At 42.0% G+C, this 16990-nt stretch overlaps 1 protein-coding gene across 8 annotated transcripts in view; it reads left to right on the top strand.

The window, feature by feature from the left end:
• The window catches only part of LLGL2 (LLGL scribble cell polarity complex component 2), a 37648-nt gene extending 21169 nt beyond the window's left edge, over positions 1 to 16479 (top strand). For 4 of the 8 annotated variants that reach the window (XM_054221514.1, XM_054221512.1, XM_054221513.1 and 1 more), the window contains exons 7-26: positions 752 to 914; positions 1092 to 1224; positions 2039 to 2093; positions 2286 to 2440; positions 5767 to 5984; positions 6489 to 6556; positions 7600 to 7753; positions 7864 to 7968; positions 8263 to 8555; positions 8814 to 8967; positions 9254 to 9404; positions 10097 to 10213; positions 10736 to 10902; positions 11645 to 11909; positions 12611 to 12764; positions 13505 to 13542; positions 14012 to 14059; positions 14592 to 14634; positions 15358 to 15419; positions 15813 to 16479. In XM_054221514.1, the coding sequence (XP_054077489.1) occupies positions 752 to 914; positions 1092 to 1224; positions 2039 to 2093; positions 2286 to 2440; positions 5767 to 5984; positions 6489 to 6556; positions 7600 to 7753; positions 7864 to 7968; positions 8263 to 8555; positions 8814 to 8967; positions 9254 to 9404; positions 10097 to 10213; positions 10736 to 10902; positions 11645 to 11909; positions 12611 to 12764; positions 13505 to 13542; positions 14012 to 14059; positions 14592 to 14634; positions 15358 to 15419; positions 15813 to 15820 (2551 nt within the window). In that variant the 3' untranslated portion in view covers positions 15821 to 16479. Of the gene's footprint in view, positions 1 to 751; positions 915 to 1091; positions 1225 to 2038; positions 2094 to 2285; positions 2441 to 5766; positions 5985 to 6199; positions 6463 to 6488; positions 6557 to 7599; positions 7754 to 7863; positions 7969 to 8262; positions 8556 to 8813; positions 8968 to 9253; positions 9405 to 10096; positions 10214 to 10735; positions 10903 to 11644; positions 11910 to 12610; positions 12765 to 13504; positions 13543 to 14011; positions 14060 to 14591; positions 14635 to 14867; positions 14923 to 15357; positions 15420 to 15812 lie in introns of those variants that run through there. The other 4 variants (XM_054221516.1, XM_054221519.1, XM_054221517.1 and 1 more) reach the window with 4 other exon arrangements.
• The last annotated feature ends 511 nt before the right edge of the window (positions 16480 to 16990 follow it).

The raw sequence follows: 16990 nt of genomic DNA, 5'->3' as shown, positions 1-16990 counted from the left end.
GAATCCCATTAGCAGGCATATCCTTTGTTAAAATGTCACCCTAGATTATGTACTGGGGCCTCTCTGTTGTGTTAAGCATTGTCCAAATCTGCATGACTCCTGTGAAAGTAACTTTTTGTCCTGGTGTGTGTTAAGTAACAGTTTCTGTCCTGATCAACCCAGTACTGCCACTGTGGAGGTATAGCATATAGGCAGAACTATGCAGGAGACACTTGGAGTAAATCTGCAAACCTTCTGCTCTGTCCCTTTCGTTTACTTTTGCAAAAATTGTTATGCTTAGCTGTAATTACCCTTTTTTTTTTTTTTGACTATTGGCAGAACTTCTGAGACTGCTTTGTCCAAATGAGGATCTTGTCACTCTGGAGAGTCAAGTGCTGCTAAAAACTGTCCTAATTCATATCATTGTTGCTTCCTACCAACATTTCCATGTTACCTTTATTCTGTAAGGGCCGCATGAGAATAGGGTGGGTGATTTGGACTGTCTTTATACTCCTGGGATGCAGTCCTGGAATTCATTGTAAACCTTGGGTTTTCCCTGAAGAAAATGGGACTGGATGCATGTTCATGTGTCAGGCCTGGTGTGATGTCTTACATAAAATTTTTCTGCTGGTTGAAGGATTTTTGGAAAGATTTTACTTATTCTCATCTGTTTGAACTTTTTGTTGCTTAATTTCTCATTCTTATACCTTAAGTATTATTACAGTCATATTAGGTTATGGAATAAACTTTTCTTGGTTTTCTACTCCTGTAGGGTACCGGAAGATTATTGTAACAGGCGATCATGTGAACTGGTGGAAGCTCTTCGGGAACATCCTAAGAACCCTGACCAGATCCTAATTGGATATAGCAGGGGCTTGATTGTCCTCTGGGACCTGCAGAATAACAAAGTGACACACCATTTCCTGGGCAGCCAGGTATTAATTCAATCCAGAGTCAGTTCAGCAGAGGAGGAAGGGCTCTCCTCTCAGGGCACCTGAAGACAAGTAGGTGCAGGGAGAGCCAGATAAGGCTTCTTTTTTAGTAAGAATGTGTTGGTTTTGGGGGGGTTAACAGCCCTCTGGAGAGCGGTCATTGTATGTCTTTCTCTTCAGCAACTGGAGAACCTCTACTGGCAGAGGGATGGCAGTAAATTCATTAGTTGTCACTACGATGGAAGTTACACCCAGTGGCCAGTATCCAGCGACAACAGGCAGCCTGAGCCTCTGGAAAACCTTGTGCCTTATGGTCAGTAAGTGAGGTTTAACGGTTGCGTATTCATCTAAATGCAAACTCATTTTGAGCTTGTCTGGGACACTTAAGTTGTGTTCTCGCCACTGTTTAATTCTAATGGCAAAATGCAGAGCTACCTTTTGAAAGGATTGTGAGCCTAGACTTAAGGGATTTCACTCTTTTTTTTTTTTTTTTTGGTCTTGGATTTTAAACTCCTTTACAATGTTGAGGTCTGTCCTGAATATGGAGAGAAAATGTGTTGACACTAATTTATGTCCTTTATGAAGGAGGGTTTTGGTGATTCAGCTCTTTGTTTTAGTTCAAGTGTTCTGTTCAGCAGGAGTTGCTTGGATCTTCTGTAATTAATAGTGAGCTAAGTGTACTTTTTGTTGACCTGAGCAGTGATGAAATGATGCCCTTTCTTTGCTGAAACCCATCCAATGGGGATGACCTCATCTTTTTAAGCATATAGAAGCTTCTAAAGCTCTATCACCTTTACATTAGTTTCAGGAATGTCTGTGTGTTTAACAATCCTTTCTAGTTAATCAGCTTCTACAACAGCACTTCCACTCCCTGTTAGCCATCGGCAATGTAGTTCAAAACTTACCCTGAGTCTAAGCCTTGTTTTGCTGAGGAGTACTGTGGTCAATGTGTCCCAGAAGACTTGTTGTCTGATGTGGCTTGGTCTGGGGAGGTGGTGGTGGTGCCTACTAATTCAGGTGACTCCCCTTGACTTGGAGGCTGAGGTGACCTAGGTGAAGCAGAATAATAAACTTCTTAATATAAAGATGCACTTCTTGAATTATGGCAAATAACTCTGTTCTCTTAGGTCCTTTTCCTTGCAAGGCCATCTCCAAGATCTATTGGCAGACAACGAAAAATGGGTAAGTCCGTGGTGTCTCACCTGTTTAAAGTCATTTAAACAGTCAGTCACGGTGCAGTGTGCAATATCGTAAGAGCCCTTTAGAGTAACATAATAAGAATTTCTTGTCGCAGTTTGACTTGCCTCATGTCTTTGAAATTTTGCTTACTCCTTACTTCAACATACACCACTCTAACTCTGTCTTTCTCTTAAGGCTTCCTTACATTATATTCCAAGGAGGGATGCCCCGGGCTAGCTATGGTGACCGGCACAGTATCTCTGTTGTCCATGGCAGTCAGCAAACAGCCTTTGACTTCACATCACGGGTGATAGACTTCTTTATAATCTTCAGTTCAGAGCCTACTGCAGGTATGTGATGAAAGAGCATTACTGAGGAATTAGAATAGCTGTGTAAGCATGTGGAAATCTGCCTGGAATAAATAGCATATGAAATGATAAGGAGGTCAGTTGTTTGGGGGTTTTCTGAGACTTTAACAGAGAATTACAGAATCATTTAGGTTGGAAAAGACCCTTAAGATTGAGTCCAACCATAAAAGAGATTTGAGATGTAAAAGTGAAGTGTAAAACGGGCTAGCTACAAATGCCATACATTCCTCAAAAAATTAATTTACGCCATTAATGAGAAAAGATCACTTAAGCTCACGTCTGTGTAAGATGGACATAACCAGGTCGTGAAATGAGGATCTCAATATTGCTGTTTGGAAATAGCACTTCAAAGGAGTCAATAATTAAAAGCAGAATCTACTCCCAGTGAGACACTGTTTCTTTTAATTACTATCTGTATTTATGACTAGGGCTCTGGGTAATAAATCAGCAAAGGGTGACATAGAACCAAGGGTCAGTATATAGAGAACTTAATTTACTTACTGCTGGTGAACATGAATGTAAACAGTTCTAAAACTGAATAGCACTCGTTCCACAGCTTGCTTAGAGCTTGTCAGATTCTTGCTTTTGTTGAAGAGTTTTGTTGCCCTTATTTCCACAGTAGCTGTAATATTCTTTCTTTTCATGGAATTGTAAAGGTTTTTCCCCAAGAACTGTTTCTCTAATGCTGGTGTAGTTCTTGCTTCTGGTATAAAATGCTATTTCAAGCTCCACAAATGTGCAGTATTGGAAGTTGGATCAGACCAAATCACAGAAGTCCAGATGCTTTTTAGGAACTTGTAGACAAATCTTCTGTTACTGAATCTTCTCAGGCTTTCTGGTTTGCCTAGTAGACTAGTTTCCAAACCTATTTGTCTTGTGTACTGCCAGGGGTGGTGGTGACAGCTCCCAGCTACACACTGTGCAGGCATTGGCATTCAGATACGTAGATGCACGTTGGCTCCTTCTGGCCTATTGTACAAAGCAGACCATGGATCCGGGGGATGTCCATCTTGGGAAAGTAGGCATAAAGAAACAGCTTTTGGATTCCTCCCCGCCTCTGTCCCCAGACCTTAACAGACCCTCGCAAGTCACTGAAAAACCAGTAAAGAAATAGACAGAATGTGACTGAGATGAAGTGCCTACATATGTTTGTTATTCTAGATTTTCCCTACACAACGCTGCCTTTTATAAGTGTCTTCCAAATGTGCAGAACCTTCAAGCTTAACAATGCCATTAAACTTGAGATACTGTTTAGCTTTTATCATTAAAGAAACTAGACTCTTTTGCTTTCTATGAAGTTGTCAGAGCTGAGATTCTAGATGATGGAACAAAAGTCTTAAAGATGAAAGAAATCTGAGGGTTTTTTTAGGTAAGAGATTAACTAATTAAAGTTCAGTTCCTGGATATGATTAGAAGTCATTTAGGATGAAGTAACTGAACTTAACAGGCTTTATATTTATACTTCCCAAGGATTGAATTAACTAGTTAACACGACTTCTAGTGCATACAGACAGGAGCTGCTACAGGAAGCTGAAGCTGTTGCACTTAGATGAGGAAGTTTTTTTACAATAAAATGAGGTTTCTGTGGTTGACAAGCTTCCTTGTGGCTGATTGCCTAAGCTTAGTGGATCTACGTAGCTTGCCTTGTTTGCCCTTAAGCAGTCTTCCCTGCAATGGCAATACGAAGGTATTAATTGTGTACCAAAGCCACTTAATTTAATAAGCACAAAGCTTATGCATTGCAGCATGGTGGTAGCTGGTGACTTTCCACTACCCTGAATATGCTGTGGAAACAATTTTTAAAAGGCCAGCCCTTCCTGTTTTCTCTCTTTTTTTTTTTTTTTTTTTTAAATTAGCAGGTGGATGAGTGTATGGCAGTCATGACAAATTTTAGTATGCTTGTTACTTCAGCAGCTTAAAACAGATTCTTGCCATAACCAATAAGCTTGGATGTGTGCCTTTGCAGGAAAAAGAATATTGTTAAAACAGTATATTTGGTTAATATTGGTAGCAGTCAGAATGTAGGGCTGATCGTACGTAATACAGTACAGGTATGATATTATTTGTTCTATTCAGAAGTCCTGTAGGCAACTGCAAATGACTGCATGGAAGAAAGCAAAGTAAAACTGTATATAAAACACTTTTTCCATGAAGAAACTGAACTAATTAGTTTTGTGTTATGACAGTGGCTAGTCAGAGGTGAAACTTTGGCTGTCTAACTAGAATGGTGCCAAGTACTAATTACTTGAAGTCAATTTTTGCTGAGTGAACAGCGTTGGTATGTGCTTGCTTATAGACGTGCCTTCTTGCAAGTATATTCCAGGTAATCGAACAACTAAAGAAGGGAAGTAAAAGTACAGGTTAGCAAGGAAGGTCAGTGAAAAGCTGCTTGTTTACTTATGGCTCACTGTCACCCCCCCACGCACACACTATAGCTATGCTTTCACTTAGATTTCTGTAGCTGTGTTAATCGTTATTGGTATGAACTGATTTGTGGTTTTGATTTTCCGCACCAGTTACTGTTGTGGTTGTCTTGCAAACATTATTCAAGAGTGTCCTTGTAGACTAATTTTTTTTCAGTTTAATTCTAGTTACAATGAAAAATCTTAATTATTGATTGTGTCAGGTGTCATCTGTAAAGTTACATTAACAAATTTCTTTTTTTGTAATCTTGTCTAATATACACATGACTATATATTAAATGATGTACACACTCTTTAAAAAAAGTCCAGAGGATGTGTCACAACATATGAAAAGTAAGGAAAATGAAAAGTAAGAGAGCTGAACTGTAAATACTTGTCAGTTCAAGCAGAGAAGCATTCTGCAGAACCCAAGGCATTACTGTGTTTAAGCAGCTTAGCCTAGATGGACTGTGGTCCTAACACAGTACTAAATGGGTCACTGCTGGGGTGTATGCATGTCTGTCCACCCCATGTTGTTAATTAGCCATAGGTAAAGTCCTTTGAATTGTGGCTGTTACAGTGGTGAACATGAGCTTGTGTTATTTAGCCGTGTATGTTGTTAACGAATTTTTAATTCTGCAGTGGAATCTATAAAAAGTCACTCTGACAGTCCCAGGAGTGGTGTAAAGAAACATGAATTGCAGTGAATCTGCTAGTATCTTGAAATCTATTAATATTAGTGCCTCAATAGGCCTGGTTAACACAGAAGCATTTAGAGGTTTTGCCAAAAAAAATGTTTGTGTAGAGCTCTGTGATAACATTTTTCAAATAAGCTTTACAGGAAGCTTGTTTCTATTAACCTTGGATGGTCATTTTTCTCAGCCTCAATGAATCTCATTTCTGCAGAGTTTGATGACCCTTCTGCTATGGTGGTGCTGGCAGAAGAAGAGCTGGTAGTTATAGACTTGAAAACTGCAGGCTGGCCAGCAGTCCATCCTCCGTACCTGGCTTCTCTCCATTGCTCAGCCATCACCTGCTCGCACCATGTCTCCAACATCCCACTGAAACTGTGGGAGAGGATTATCAGTGCTGGGAGCAAGCAGAACATTCACTACTCGAATATGGTATGGCAGCTTTAAATGTACATGTGTTCCCATGCGTTTAAGAACAGCATGACTGCTCAGAATGTGGGTGGTCTGCACTGCTGACTCCGTGTGGAGGGATGAGTCCCAACAGACGTTGTCCTGCCTCTTAATAGGGTCGAGAAAGGCTTTTTCCCAGAGCACCACCAATACAGTAACTCACACTGGGGGATTAAAATGTGATTTTTTTTTTTCAGGCCTTGACAAGCTAGAAGGAAAGTCTGAGCGTTCCCAGCTGTCAGTCGTAACAAACTTTTCATTTAGAAGCATGAAGCTTTCTGCACAGCTTCTTGAGGAAATGTGTAGAATATCTTCTAAAAAGCACAGCTGGTGTCAGAACGGGAACATCTAATCCAAACAAAAGCTAACAGCATGGACTATTTTCACTGCCCCTTGCACTGAAGTTCATGCTCTCCTGCTGACTGCATATTCTCTTCACACTGTCACTGCCCAGGAAGTCACAGTCTTCCCTTAATGTATTTGCAGCCATGGCCGATTGATGGTGGCACGAATGTAGCTCCAGATCCTCCGCAGAGGGACTTGCTTCTAACAGGGTATGTACTTAACTGATAACAATCAAGGAGCCCTTTCCAGTTTCTGTTCTTCCTTTTGAACCAACTGAGGCTTTCCCATGAGATTAAAGTTGGCTTATCTTGTAGGAAGAAGACTGCAGCTTCACAATAAAACCTCTCAAAGCTGGGCTGCTGGCTTTGTAAAGCTACCTGGTTCTACTACTTCTGAGCAAACAGGTTGTGATGTCCACAGCTAACCTATAAAGTTGGCTTATTTGTAGTTCTGATGTATTATCTGTTGCCCCACCATGTCCCCCACCAAACATCAGTGTAGAAGTCCAGGCAGTAATCCAGACTAGTTCAAAGGGAGCAATGTAAAAGCGGAGCTTAGTCTTGCAGGTTTTGAAGCTTACCCCCCTGTTACCTTACACTGTTCTGAATCTCAGAAAAGAGGTTTGCTTGGACTCCTGTCTGCTTTGATCAGTATGAACAGATCTAGCTAAGTGGTGGAAGTAGCTAGCAAGAGACTGTCTCATTGCATAAAAATGTATCAGTTTCTTTTCAAAGCACTTTTAAGAATTTCAGTGGGCCGTTCTTCCGACTTCACTCTTGATGCAGCAAGTCGTTGGAAGTCCTTATATTGGAAGAATGTTACCAGCTTTCACCCGGAGAACTAAGATTAAAGATTGAGTTCTTTCCCTCCTTCCCAGTAATAGTATTTTTGTCAGGATGAGTTGTTCTTCTGTATGCTAAGCTTTTCTTCCTTTTCAGTGCTTTTTGGAGTAATCTTAAATTGTACACTGGTGTCAGATCATCAGGAACAAACTGGATTAAAAAAACCCAACAACCTAAATCAAAACAAAAACAAACTCCACAAAAAAAAACAACAAAACCCCCCCAGATATCTTTCTCTTGAAGCTCTAAGTTGGCACAGCTCAGGGCTTTTGTAAGCAGTGTGGTTTAGTCTTTGGTTGTGTTTTTTTTTTTTTTTTTTTTTTTTTTCCCCCCTCTGTTTTATCATCCTCCTCTGGGTGATTTGCTGTTCTCCTGTATGATGTGTGTTTCTGTAACCCTTCCCCATACAGGCATGAAGATGGCACTGTGCGGTTTTGGGATGCATCTGGTGTCTGCTTACATCTCCTTTATAAGCTAAGCACAGTGAGAGTATTTCTCACAGATGCTGATCCCAATGACAATATGAACACCCTGGGTGAGGACGAATGGCCTCCACTTCGCAAAGTAAGATAGCTATTGCTTGTGGAAGCTTTCTGAAAACTTGAGGTGTTTTGATTCTTGTCCCAGTTAATGCATATGCAGAGACCAGACACTGTGTATTTTCTCTTACCTAGGTTGGTACCTTCGACCCTTACAGTGATGATCCTAGACTTGGGATCCAGAAGATCTACCTGTGTAAATACAGTGGGTACTTGGCTGTAGCTGGTACAGCAGGACAGGTATTGAAATATAAACAGTCATTGTAAATCTTGCTTTTAGCACAGGTCATCACAGTGCAACTTGGAGTTGTGTTAAAATTTGAAATACTAACTTCTATAGTGGTAAATCGATCTAGTTGCTGAAAAAGTTGTTTCACAATTCTCTGCTTTCTCTAATCTGTATTTTTAGACTTTATCTAATGCTATTTATCAGCCCTGAGACATACTGTAGTTTTGCAGCTGCTGAGAAGGCTGCAGCTTGGAGGACTGCTTGACTTGTAAAAACTGTAGCAAAGAGTGTCCTCTTCCTTTCAGGTACTGGTGATGGAACTGAATGACGAAGATGCAGAACATGTTGTGGACCATGCTGAAGCAGATCTCCTGCAGGACCAAGAGGGCTATCGATGGAAAGGTCACGAGAAACTAAAGACTCGAGATGGACCTGTTCGATTTGAAGCTGGTTTTCAGCCGTTTGTCCTTGTCCAATGTCAGCCACCAGCTGTGGTCACCTCATTGGCCCTTCACTCTGAATGGAAGCTTGTGGCCTTTGGTACTAGTCATGGTTTTGGGCTTTTTGATCACCAGCAGAAACGACTGGTCTTTGTCAAGTAAGTATCCCCTTTCCAGGAGGTCTGTGGTAATCCTCTGTTAAAGATAGCCTGGAATTGCTAACAAAGCAAGTTATGATAAGCGATTTCTTAAGAGCAGTCAGTGTAGCAAGCAGCTGTGCCTCATTGGACTCTGTCCTTCAAGATCTTCAAGAATATATAAGCATGTTCCAACATTTGTATGTGTCCTGTTGGACTCTTGGGAGGGATTGCCACCCAGTAGACAGTGACCACCTGCCTGCTGTCTCCCTCTTTCAGGTGTACACTGCATCCCAGTGACCAACTGGCCTTAGAAGGCCCACTGTCTCGGGTGAAATCCTTGAAGAAGTCCCTCCGTCAATCATTCAGGCGGATCAGAAGAAGCCGGGTGTCTAGTAGGAAGCGACGAGGAGGTAGTGGAAATGCCTCAGAGGTGAGGGGCCCACCTTTTTGGGGTCCTGGAGCAGGAAGTGGTTTGCAGTCCTGCTATGGTATCAGTAGCTACTGGTATAAGGGTTAAAACTAGCAACTTCTGATGCTGCTATCTGTTAATAAAATAGTCACACTTTTAGAGAAAATGTATTGTCTGTAGTTAATTATGCAGAATATACCTGTTCACTGGTATGATGGTGCTTTCCCTTTCTATTGCTGCCACTCTTACTGTCTCTCTTCCCCGCCATGTCTTTGCCTGACTGATAAAACGTGTCCTCTCTTTGAAGGTGCAAGAAGCAAATGCCAAATTTGACCAAGACGCATTGCAGGAAATGGAACTGGCTCCAGTCCAGCGGAAGATTGAAGCCCGGTCTGCAGAAGACTCTTTCACTGGCTTTGTGCGCACCTTATATTTTGCTGATACCTTCTTGAGAGACAGTGAGTAGAAAAAAGCATCTCTCTCTTCTTCCAAATGGGTTTTTCCTCCTCCTGCCAAGGAAGGTATTAGAATTTACTGCCAGGAAAATTTGGCACCTCCTATGTCCTACTTTGTGCTATGCTGAAAAACTAATATAGAACAAGAGCATATGTTGTCATGCAGAATTGTTATCTAGCTGTTCTGGCTGCTGGCTAATCCAAGGCAATTAGTAGTTCATCTATGGATGCAGCCTTTATGTATGGTTTTCAAATGTGCTGGAATGGTATCTGACTCTTTTGTATAAGCTTTTCCTTGTCTTGTTACTCTAAAGTTCACCCCTCCCCCCAGCAGAGCCTTTTAATTTTGGTGAGGGTGGTGGCTGGTTGTGCATCAGAGCCCAAACTGATATTATGCACAAATGTACTCTGCTCATATGTGATATAAATACATGAAAAATGGATGCAGCAATTGTGGTTTCTGATGGAAACAGCACTCTGTTCCCTTTACTCACGTGCCATGTCCTTCATCAAAGCTGCTGATGGAGATGTATTGGGAAAAGAAGTGCTAAGAGCCTGTCGTTTCCCTGGCAAGTCTGCCATAATATAAAGATATTTAGGGTATAAACAGAGGGAGAATGTGTATAGCTAGTGGAAAGCAGTTATCCAAGGATGTCACAGGTAGTGCCTTCTCATGAGCCTTCTTGTTGCTCCAGGCTCGCGCCACTGCCCGTCCTTGTGGGCAGGCACCAATGGAGGTACAGTCTACGCCTTCTGTTTACGTGTTCCTCCAGCAGAGAGGAGGATGGATGAACCTGTCAGGGCAGAGCAGGGTAAGTATGCCTTGTGAATGCAAGATCCTAATGGATCTGAGCTATCACTAGTATAACCAAGAGTTGCATACGAAAAGCAAGGTAGCTCAATTACCACTGTTTATCAGTGGAGCTAAACGTAACAGTGTCTGAGCTAAGCAATGCTCACTGCAGCAACTGAACTGAAGGGTAAGTGAGCTCCAGCACTGCCTGATATACCTTAGCCTCATTTCCTACTGACTTAAGAAATTTCAATTTGTGTCAGCTGTCATTGAAGTTTACCATCAAGCCTCAGTGCACATGTACCTTATTCTGACAGCTGGACCTGCTATCTTTATGTAGTAATAGTTACTGTTTAACATGAACCAGTTCAGTCCAAATACTCTTTAACTACTAAATCTTTTTAGGCAGGGTTTCAATAGCCACATTGTATAGGTCTCCAGCTTTGAGAGAATATGAGTGAGGTTCTAACATAGTGTCTCTGATTAGACTCCTGTTTGGTTTTTCTGTTTGTTTATTTTCCTCCTTATCTTGCTTGTCTAGCCAAAGAGATTCAGCTGATGCACAGGGCTCCTGTTGTGGGTATACTTGTCTTGGATGGACGCAGCACTCCCCTCCCAGAACCCCTAGAAGTAGCACATGACCTTTCTAAGAGTCCTGATATGCAAGGCAGCCATCAACTGCTGGTGGTTTCTGAAGAGCAATTTAAGGTAAGTATCACCCAGGAGGTGTGTATGGATTGTGCATAAAACTTGCGAAAGCACTGGGCAGTGCTCAGTGGAAAGGTGCACTTGGGAGTGCTCATTCTGCTGTACCTGAATAACACCCCTGGGGCAGTGCTTCTTTTTGGGGTGTCCATAAATCAGGCGTGTGCTGACAAATTGGATATTCAGCATAGTGATGCACATGCTGATCACAGAAATTGTATTCCTATATTACATTATACTCTTTGGACAAGGCTGCTTCTGCTTTTGGGAAAGGACTTTTGCTGTGGTTAGTATATAAGCAGGAATTGTTAAGCATTTCTGTGAAGCAACTAAAAAGCTTCTTGTTTTGCACACTAACTAGTCATCGTAGAAGAGAAGACTTGAAGTAGCTTGCTATAAGCTGGCCCTGGCTTTTTACTGAGGAAGAGCACACAGTGTAAACCTTTTTCTCTTTCAGTAATAATTTATAGCCAAATATGGAGGGGTTTTGAAAGAACTAGGGGAGAAATACAGTTTGCAGACTGAAGGGTAAAACTGTTTGATATCAGAACAGAAACAGATTCTAACACTGACTGTGGCTGATTACTTCTTGTCCCATGAGCAGGGGAAAGGTTGACTCAGATTACACCTGTGTGTATTCACTGTGAATCAAAGCATTGTTAAAGGAGGGAGCAGCAGATGTCCTGGGGTGCGGCAGCTGCCATTGTGCAGGAAAGAGATGTCAGCGCCTTGTTTCTATTGACAGGTATTCACATTACCCAAGGTTAGCTCCAAACTGAAGCTCAAGCTGACGGCCCTGGAAGGCTGTAGGGTACGAAAGGTGACGGTTGCGAACTTTGGCAGCTGCAAGACTGACGATTATAGTGAAAATGACCTGGCTGTCCTGACTAACCTGGGAGACATTCAGATCATCTCGCTGCCCTTCCTCAAGTTACAGATCCGTTACCCTTGCATCCGCAAAGAAGATGTGAGCGGCATTGCATCCTGCGTCTTCACCAAATATGGCCAAGGTAAGGTGTGCTTCTCCCATATCATCTGCCTCTGTTGTGTGTTTGAGACAGTGGAAAAGGGATTATAGGGCTTAGTGTTTAGAACTGGCTGTGTATGCATGTGAATATTATGTAAATATATCCATTATATGTTTCTGGCCAGTACCAGTTGCCAACAGGTACTTACACTTGAATTATCAGAATTAACAGAAGTGAGTTTATTCCATTATTGTTAATAAATACAGCGGTTTTCAGCTAACAGGTTGGATGTGCCCCATAGGAAGCTTTCATCTGGCCACTCTCCTCTTGTTTGGAGTCAAGAGAATGGCTCTCTAAGCAGCAGTCACTGTGGAAATGGCTGCATTGTGCCTCCTATACATGCCCGTGGCTCAATGCTCAAATTGCAAAACTGGGATCTAACATCCTATGGCTGATGAAGGTGGATTGCTGCTTTGTAGTTCAGTTTTTACATTTTTCTCTGCTGCTTTTCATAACTGTCAGCACAGGACAACACAATTACAACTCAGCATAATCTTAAATTGCCCAGTCTCTAGGCTAACATAATCCTTGGGAAACTGGGATAATATCTTCCTCAATGATTCCTTCTCATTTACATAGGAGGAAATGCATGCCCTTTCTGCCAGACATAGAGGATGCTGAGATCTGTTCTTTTTTGGATTCTTGGAATTGAGAATTGCTTATAAATTCCCAATCATCTGTAGGTTTCTATCTGATCTCGCCATCGGAGTTTGAGAGGTTTTCCCTTTCTACCAAATGGTTAGTGGAGCCCCGGTGCATTGTGGACATGCCCGAAGTTACAAGCAACAATCATATGCACAACAAGTCTGGCATAGAGAATGCTGCAAGAAAATCCAGGTAAAGTCTGTAAAACTCTTGCCCACTGACTGTGTCTGAGTAGTGAGATCTGCTTCTGTGTTATAGAAGCAAGCCTGTGTTTTGAGTTCTTGAAGTCTGTCTCCTTTTCCAAACTGTTTCCAACAAAGTTTTGTATTTTATAGAGCATGTTGTCTTTAAAAAACCAAACCAAAAAATCACAAAAAAACAACAGCCAAAACCAAAGGACTTTGAAGTCTTTGTTTACAAGAAATTGGCATGAGGAAATGTAACCTTCTCCCTGATGATTTTCCTACTTGCAGTACAGCTGGGTGGGACAAAGTAGTGAAGCATTGGAATTGGTATCCCTAAGCTAGAGTCGTAAACTGTAAGCTCTGGCTGGCTTTACTTGTTCCTTAACGATGTGTCTGACTGACACCTGACACTTGCATACTTCTGTGTTACTGATGAGGCTGAACTGTTGCTCTGTGATGGGAAATCCAGTGTTCCTCCTCTCCTCTTAGAACATAAGCAAATAGCAGTAGGTCTGACGCTCATGGAGATCCCATAGGAATTTTATTCCAAAAGTTTAGAAATGTTCTCTGATGCCTGCGGGCTTCTGTATCACCAACATGTGGTGAAGCCCTTCCTACGTTCTTGCTCAACAAACCATTAGTTAGCATGCACTGGAGCTTCTTGTAGCTGCCAAGAATATATGTGAATTCTCTGCACCCCTATGCCTCAGAGTCAGTGTTTGTTTTCTGTCTCCTTTCCTTTTCTAGGGGATCAGGAAGGAGTTCAGGAGACTATGGAGAAGATGGTAAGCAAACGATAATGGTACTAAATGGTGACGTGTAAACCTGAAACATCTTTCCTATTGCTACAGTTGATATTTTCTACCTAAGAAAGAGGAAAGTAAGGAGGGACAGGAGGGAAACATTGTGACCTGCCTGGACATGGTAGTTGCTAGCTCTAAAGGAAGTTGTGTGTGGTAAGGTTGCCTTGAAAGGATGGAACATAGTTTCTGCTGGAAGGAAGAGGCTGTAGGAGGATAAGGTCTGAAATTCCAGATGAGATCTTCTGTTAGCCAAACTAGTATTGCTGGAAAATACAGTTCAGTATGGGAGAGGCTTTAAGGATTAGTTGTGAAGCATTCAGTAAAGTCAAAAGGTACTTAACAGGGGGAAATAAATAAATCCAGTTCTATTGCAGGTTTCCAAAACTGCACATTTTCATGAAAAGGGGAAAATATTGTTAGGTAACAGATGCTTTCCTACTCTTTTTTTTAGAAAGGAAGTCTGGGAGGCTGATGGAACATGCATTACTCAATGATGAAAGTGAGTAAGATGAAGTCTTGCTACTGACAGGGCAGGTGCCTTTCTGGGTGGGAAAGGAAGAAAGCTGCTGGGAATTTTGTGTGTTCCAGTACTTAGTTTCGAGGGATCTGCAATTACGCAAGACTGGTAGAAACAGTGGGTTTTCGTGAATCGGGAGAAGTGAGAGGTTGGACAGACAGTCATACCCTCAGGCAGGGGTTGTTCCACATAGCTGCATTCACTGCTGTGATAAGAGAAGGATCTTTACTTTCCAGTAGGACTTGTGTAAAATGACAGCTGGAACAGACTGTTCCTTTGGGGCTCTGGTACACTGGGACTGGCAACATTTCCTCTGGCAAATGACTGCTTCAGTCCTTTATGCCAGCCTGTTCAGTAAAAACTTCATGCTGTTGAAGGGGCAATGAAACTATTAAGGTCTGACCTCCGTATTGTGGGAGGCAGGTTTTAAAGGCAAGGTGGAATGTGGCTAGGCTGCTGCCTGAAAGCAGATCTCCTCTGGTTTGGCTCACTGCTTTAACCCTCTGCTTTCCAGAAGTCCTGAAGGAGATCCAGAGTACCCTGGAGGGGGGCAGAGGGTGAGTATTAACCAACTGCTGCTGTTAATGGCTGGGTCTGGCAAGGGAGGGCATTTCTAGTTGAAAGCAGGGGGATGCCCAACATGATGGTAGGGATCCTTGTGCTGGAATCTGGTTGTGTGTGTCCCACAAACTATCAAAGGGAAATAGTAAGAGAGGCAGGTTCTCTTTCACGTGTTGTCCCTTGACATTTTTTATGAATAATGCTTTGTCTCTTTCTCTCCGAAAAGCAGGAGAGATCACATTCCCACATCCCAAAGGAACAGGACTCTGAGTATTCGCATACAGGTTTATATTCGTGTCAACCCATACTGATCTAAGGGCAGGCCACATGGGCTTAGTTGGTCGAGGATGGGACTCTGGAGTTTTAATCCTGGCTTGACACTGTCACTGGGACGTGTTCAGTATCTCTGCTCCCATTCTGTCTATACAATAGAGCTAAGCTACCACCATGGGTGCGGGGCTTTACCTTGTCTCCCTAGAATACTGATGTTCAGGTGACAGGGGCTACGGAAGTGTAGACAAAGGAATACTGTTGGCAACGGATGCAGGAAGCTTGGTGGGATTGGTAACTGCTGGTGTGTAAGGATAAGTGACTGCCTGACATGCTCTGCTCTGCGCACTTCCTCTGGACACTACCTAATCCTGGTCTTCCGTTAGCAGCTGGGAGTGGATGGGATGATACTGCATTGCAATAATGAATCTTTTCTTGTGTCATTGCAGGAGCTATGCAGAAAGAAATTTGGCAAGAAATCCATTAGGACATGGACTAAGTAATGGAGGAGGTAGGTGAGGCTCAGGATATTTCAGGCCCAGTGAAGCAGTCAAAGGAAGCAGAAAGTAGAATGGAGTTTGTTTGTAAAATACAGCTTATTTAAATGGTTTGTGATAGTGCAGAATTATGGTCTGAATTTTCAGGATGTAGATCTGCTCGCTGTGTGATGTACTAGCACTGTTCATCACCTTGTACCACAAGAGTAAATATGCTGCATCAGTTTTAAAGGAAGAGATAAAAAGCCTTTGAAGGCTCCTGCCTGATGCTTAATCTTACCATGAAGCATGATGGAGAGGTAGCCAGAGCTCATAGCAATAATCTGTTGAGTATATCAACTCATTAGCTCTCATTAGCTTTCAACTTCTGTTTTCTAAAATGGCTTTTGCATTCTTTTATCCCAAAGCAGATTGACCAGAATTCATCAAGGACTTTCTGGCATTGGATTGAGTGCTGTAACACTACTGATTGGGCAAACCGTCCCTGGGGAGAGGGCACCACTGCTCCCTGCATTGCAGGCTAGTGAGCTGCAACTTGCATGCATATGCATGCCGGCCTCTGCCTCCCCTTTTAGTGCCTCATTTGAGACATCTCCTCTTGGAGCCCGCCTTGCATTAGGACAGAAGTGGATCGCCAGGTCTGATGCACCACAAGCCTCTGAGTACATCTAACTTTTAAATGTTTGCACATTTCTCTTTTCTACTGGGCTGGGTTTTAAATTATAAATGTTACTGCCTTGGTGCAGGATTTTAATAAACGCACACTGTTACCTCCAACTGGTTTAAAATTATTTTTTGTACAATTTTTTAAAATCGTATGGGTATTTCAGTTTTAACAGAAACATTTTAGAACTTTACTTTTTAAAAAAAAAAATTAAATAATATATGCTAGATTCCTGTGACTGCTGTATGTGGTATCTGAATGAGTAATTTTGGGTTTTGTTTGTTATGGTACTGTTAACTGGCTTTATGGATTTGGGTAGAATCTATTTTTGTAGCCATTCAAATCAGAGGAAAACTAACTGAACTTGATTTTTGTTTCAACACTACATTGCTTTTTTTTTTTTTTTTGGAAATAAAACTCTGAATTCCCTTTTGTGATCCTTGTCTGCTCTCATATCTATTCTTTCCATCAGTTGCTTCTTTCACATTGGCAACAGGCTCATGTCCGCTTACCTGTTGAAGAAGGTGGAGCTGTCCCTCTCTGAGCTGTAGAGGCAAAGAGCACTCCTGGAGATCAAGTGGCCTTGTTAAGCAAGGTGGTGGTTTGGAGAAGATGCACATGGCAAGCAAGTTGATTGTATCACTGTCCTGCAATTCATACATAGTGTTGCCAGAAAAGGGCATCGGTTCAGATTATAGTCCCTGGAAGGTCATCTATTAGCTTGTCCATAAATAACTTGAAATAACACACTGAATGGAGAAACAGTTGATCTGATAATCTGCTGTACTCGTCAGCCAATGGATTTTGAATCCAAACTGGTGCAATGCTGTGCAGAGCAGTTCGTTACTCTTTAAACTTTTTCGTTCCTTTGTACCTGACTTAACACCACTTTCTTCTTTTCCAGCTAAGAAAAAGAACAGC

The sequence above is a fragment of the Rissa tridactyla genome, chromosome 15, assembly GCF_028500815.1.
Source record: "Rissa tridactyla isolate bRisTri1 chromosome 15, bRisTri1.patW.cur.20221130, whole genome shotgun sequence".
In the NCBI taxonomy this organism is placed as follows: Eukaryota; Metazoa; Chordata; class Aves; order Charadriiformes; family Laridae; genus Rissa; species Rissa tridactyla.
The sequence above is the reverse complement of the archived record's forward strand: the minus strand, read 5'-3'. Positions and strand labels throughout refer to the sequence as shown.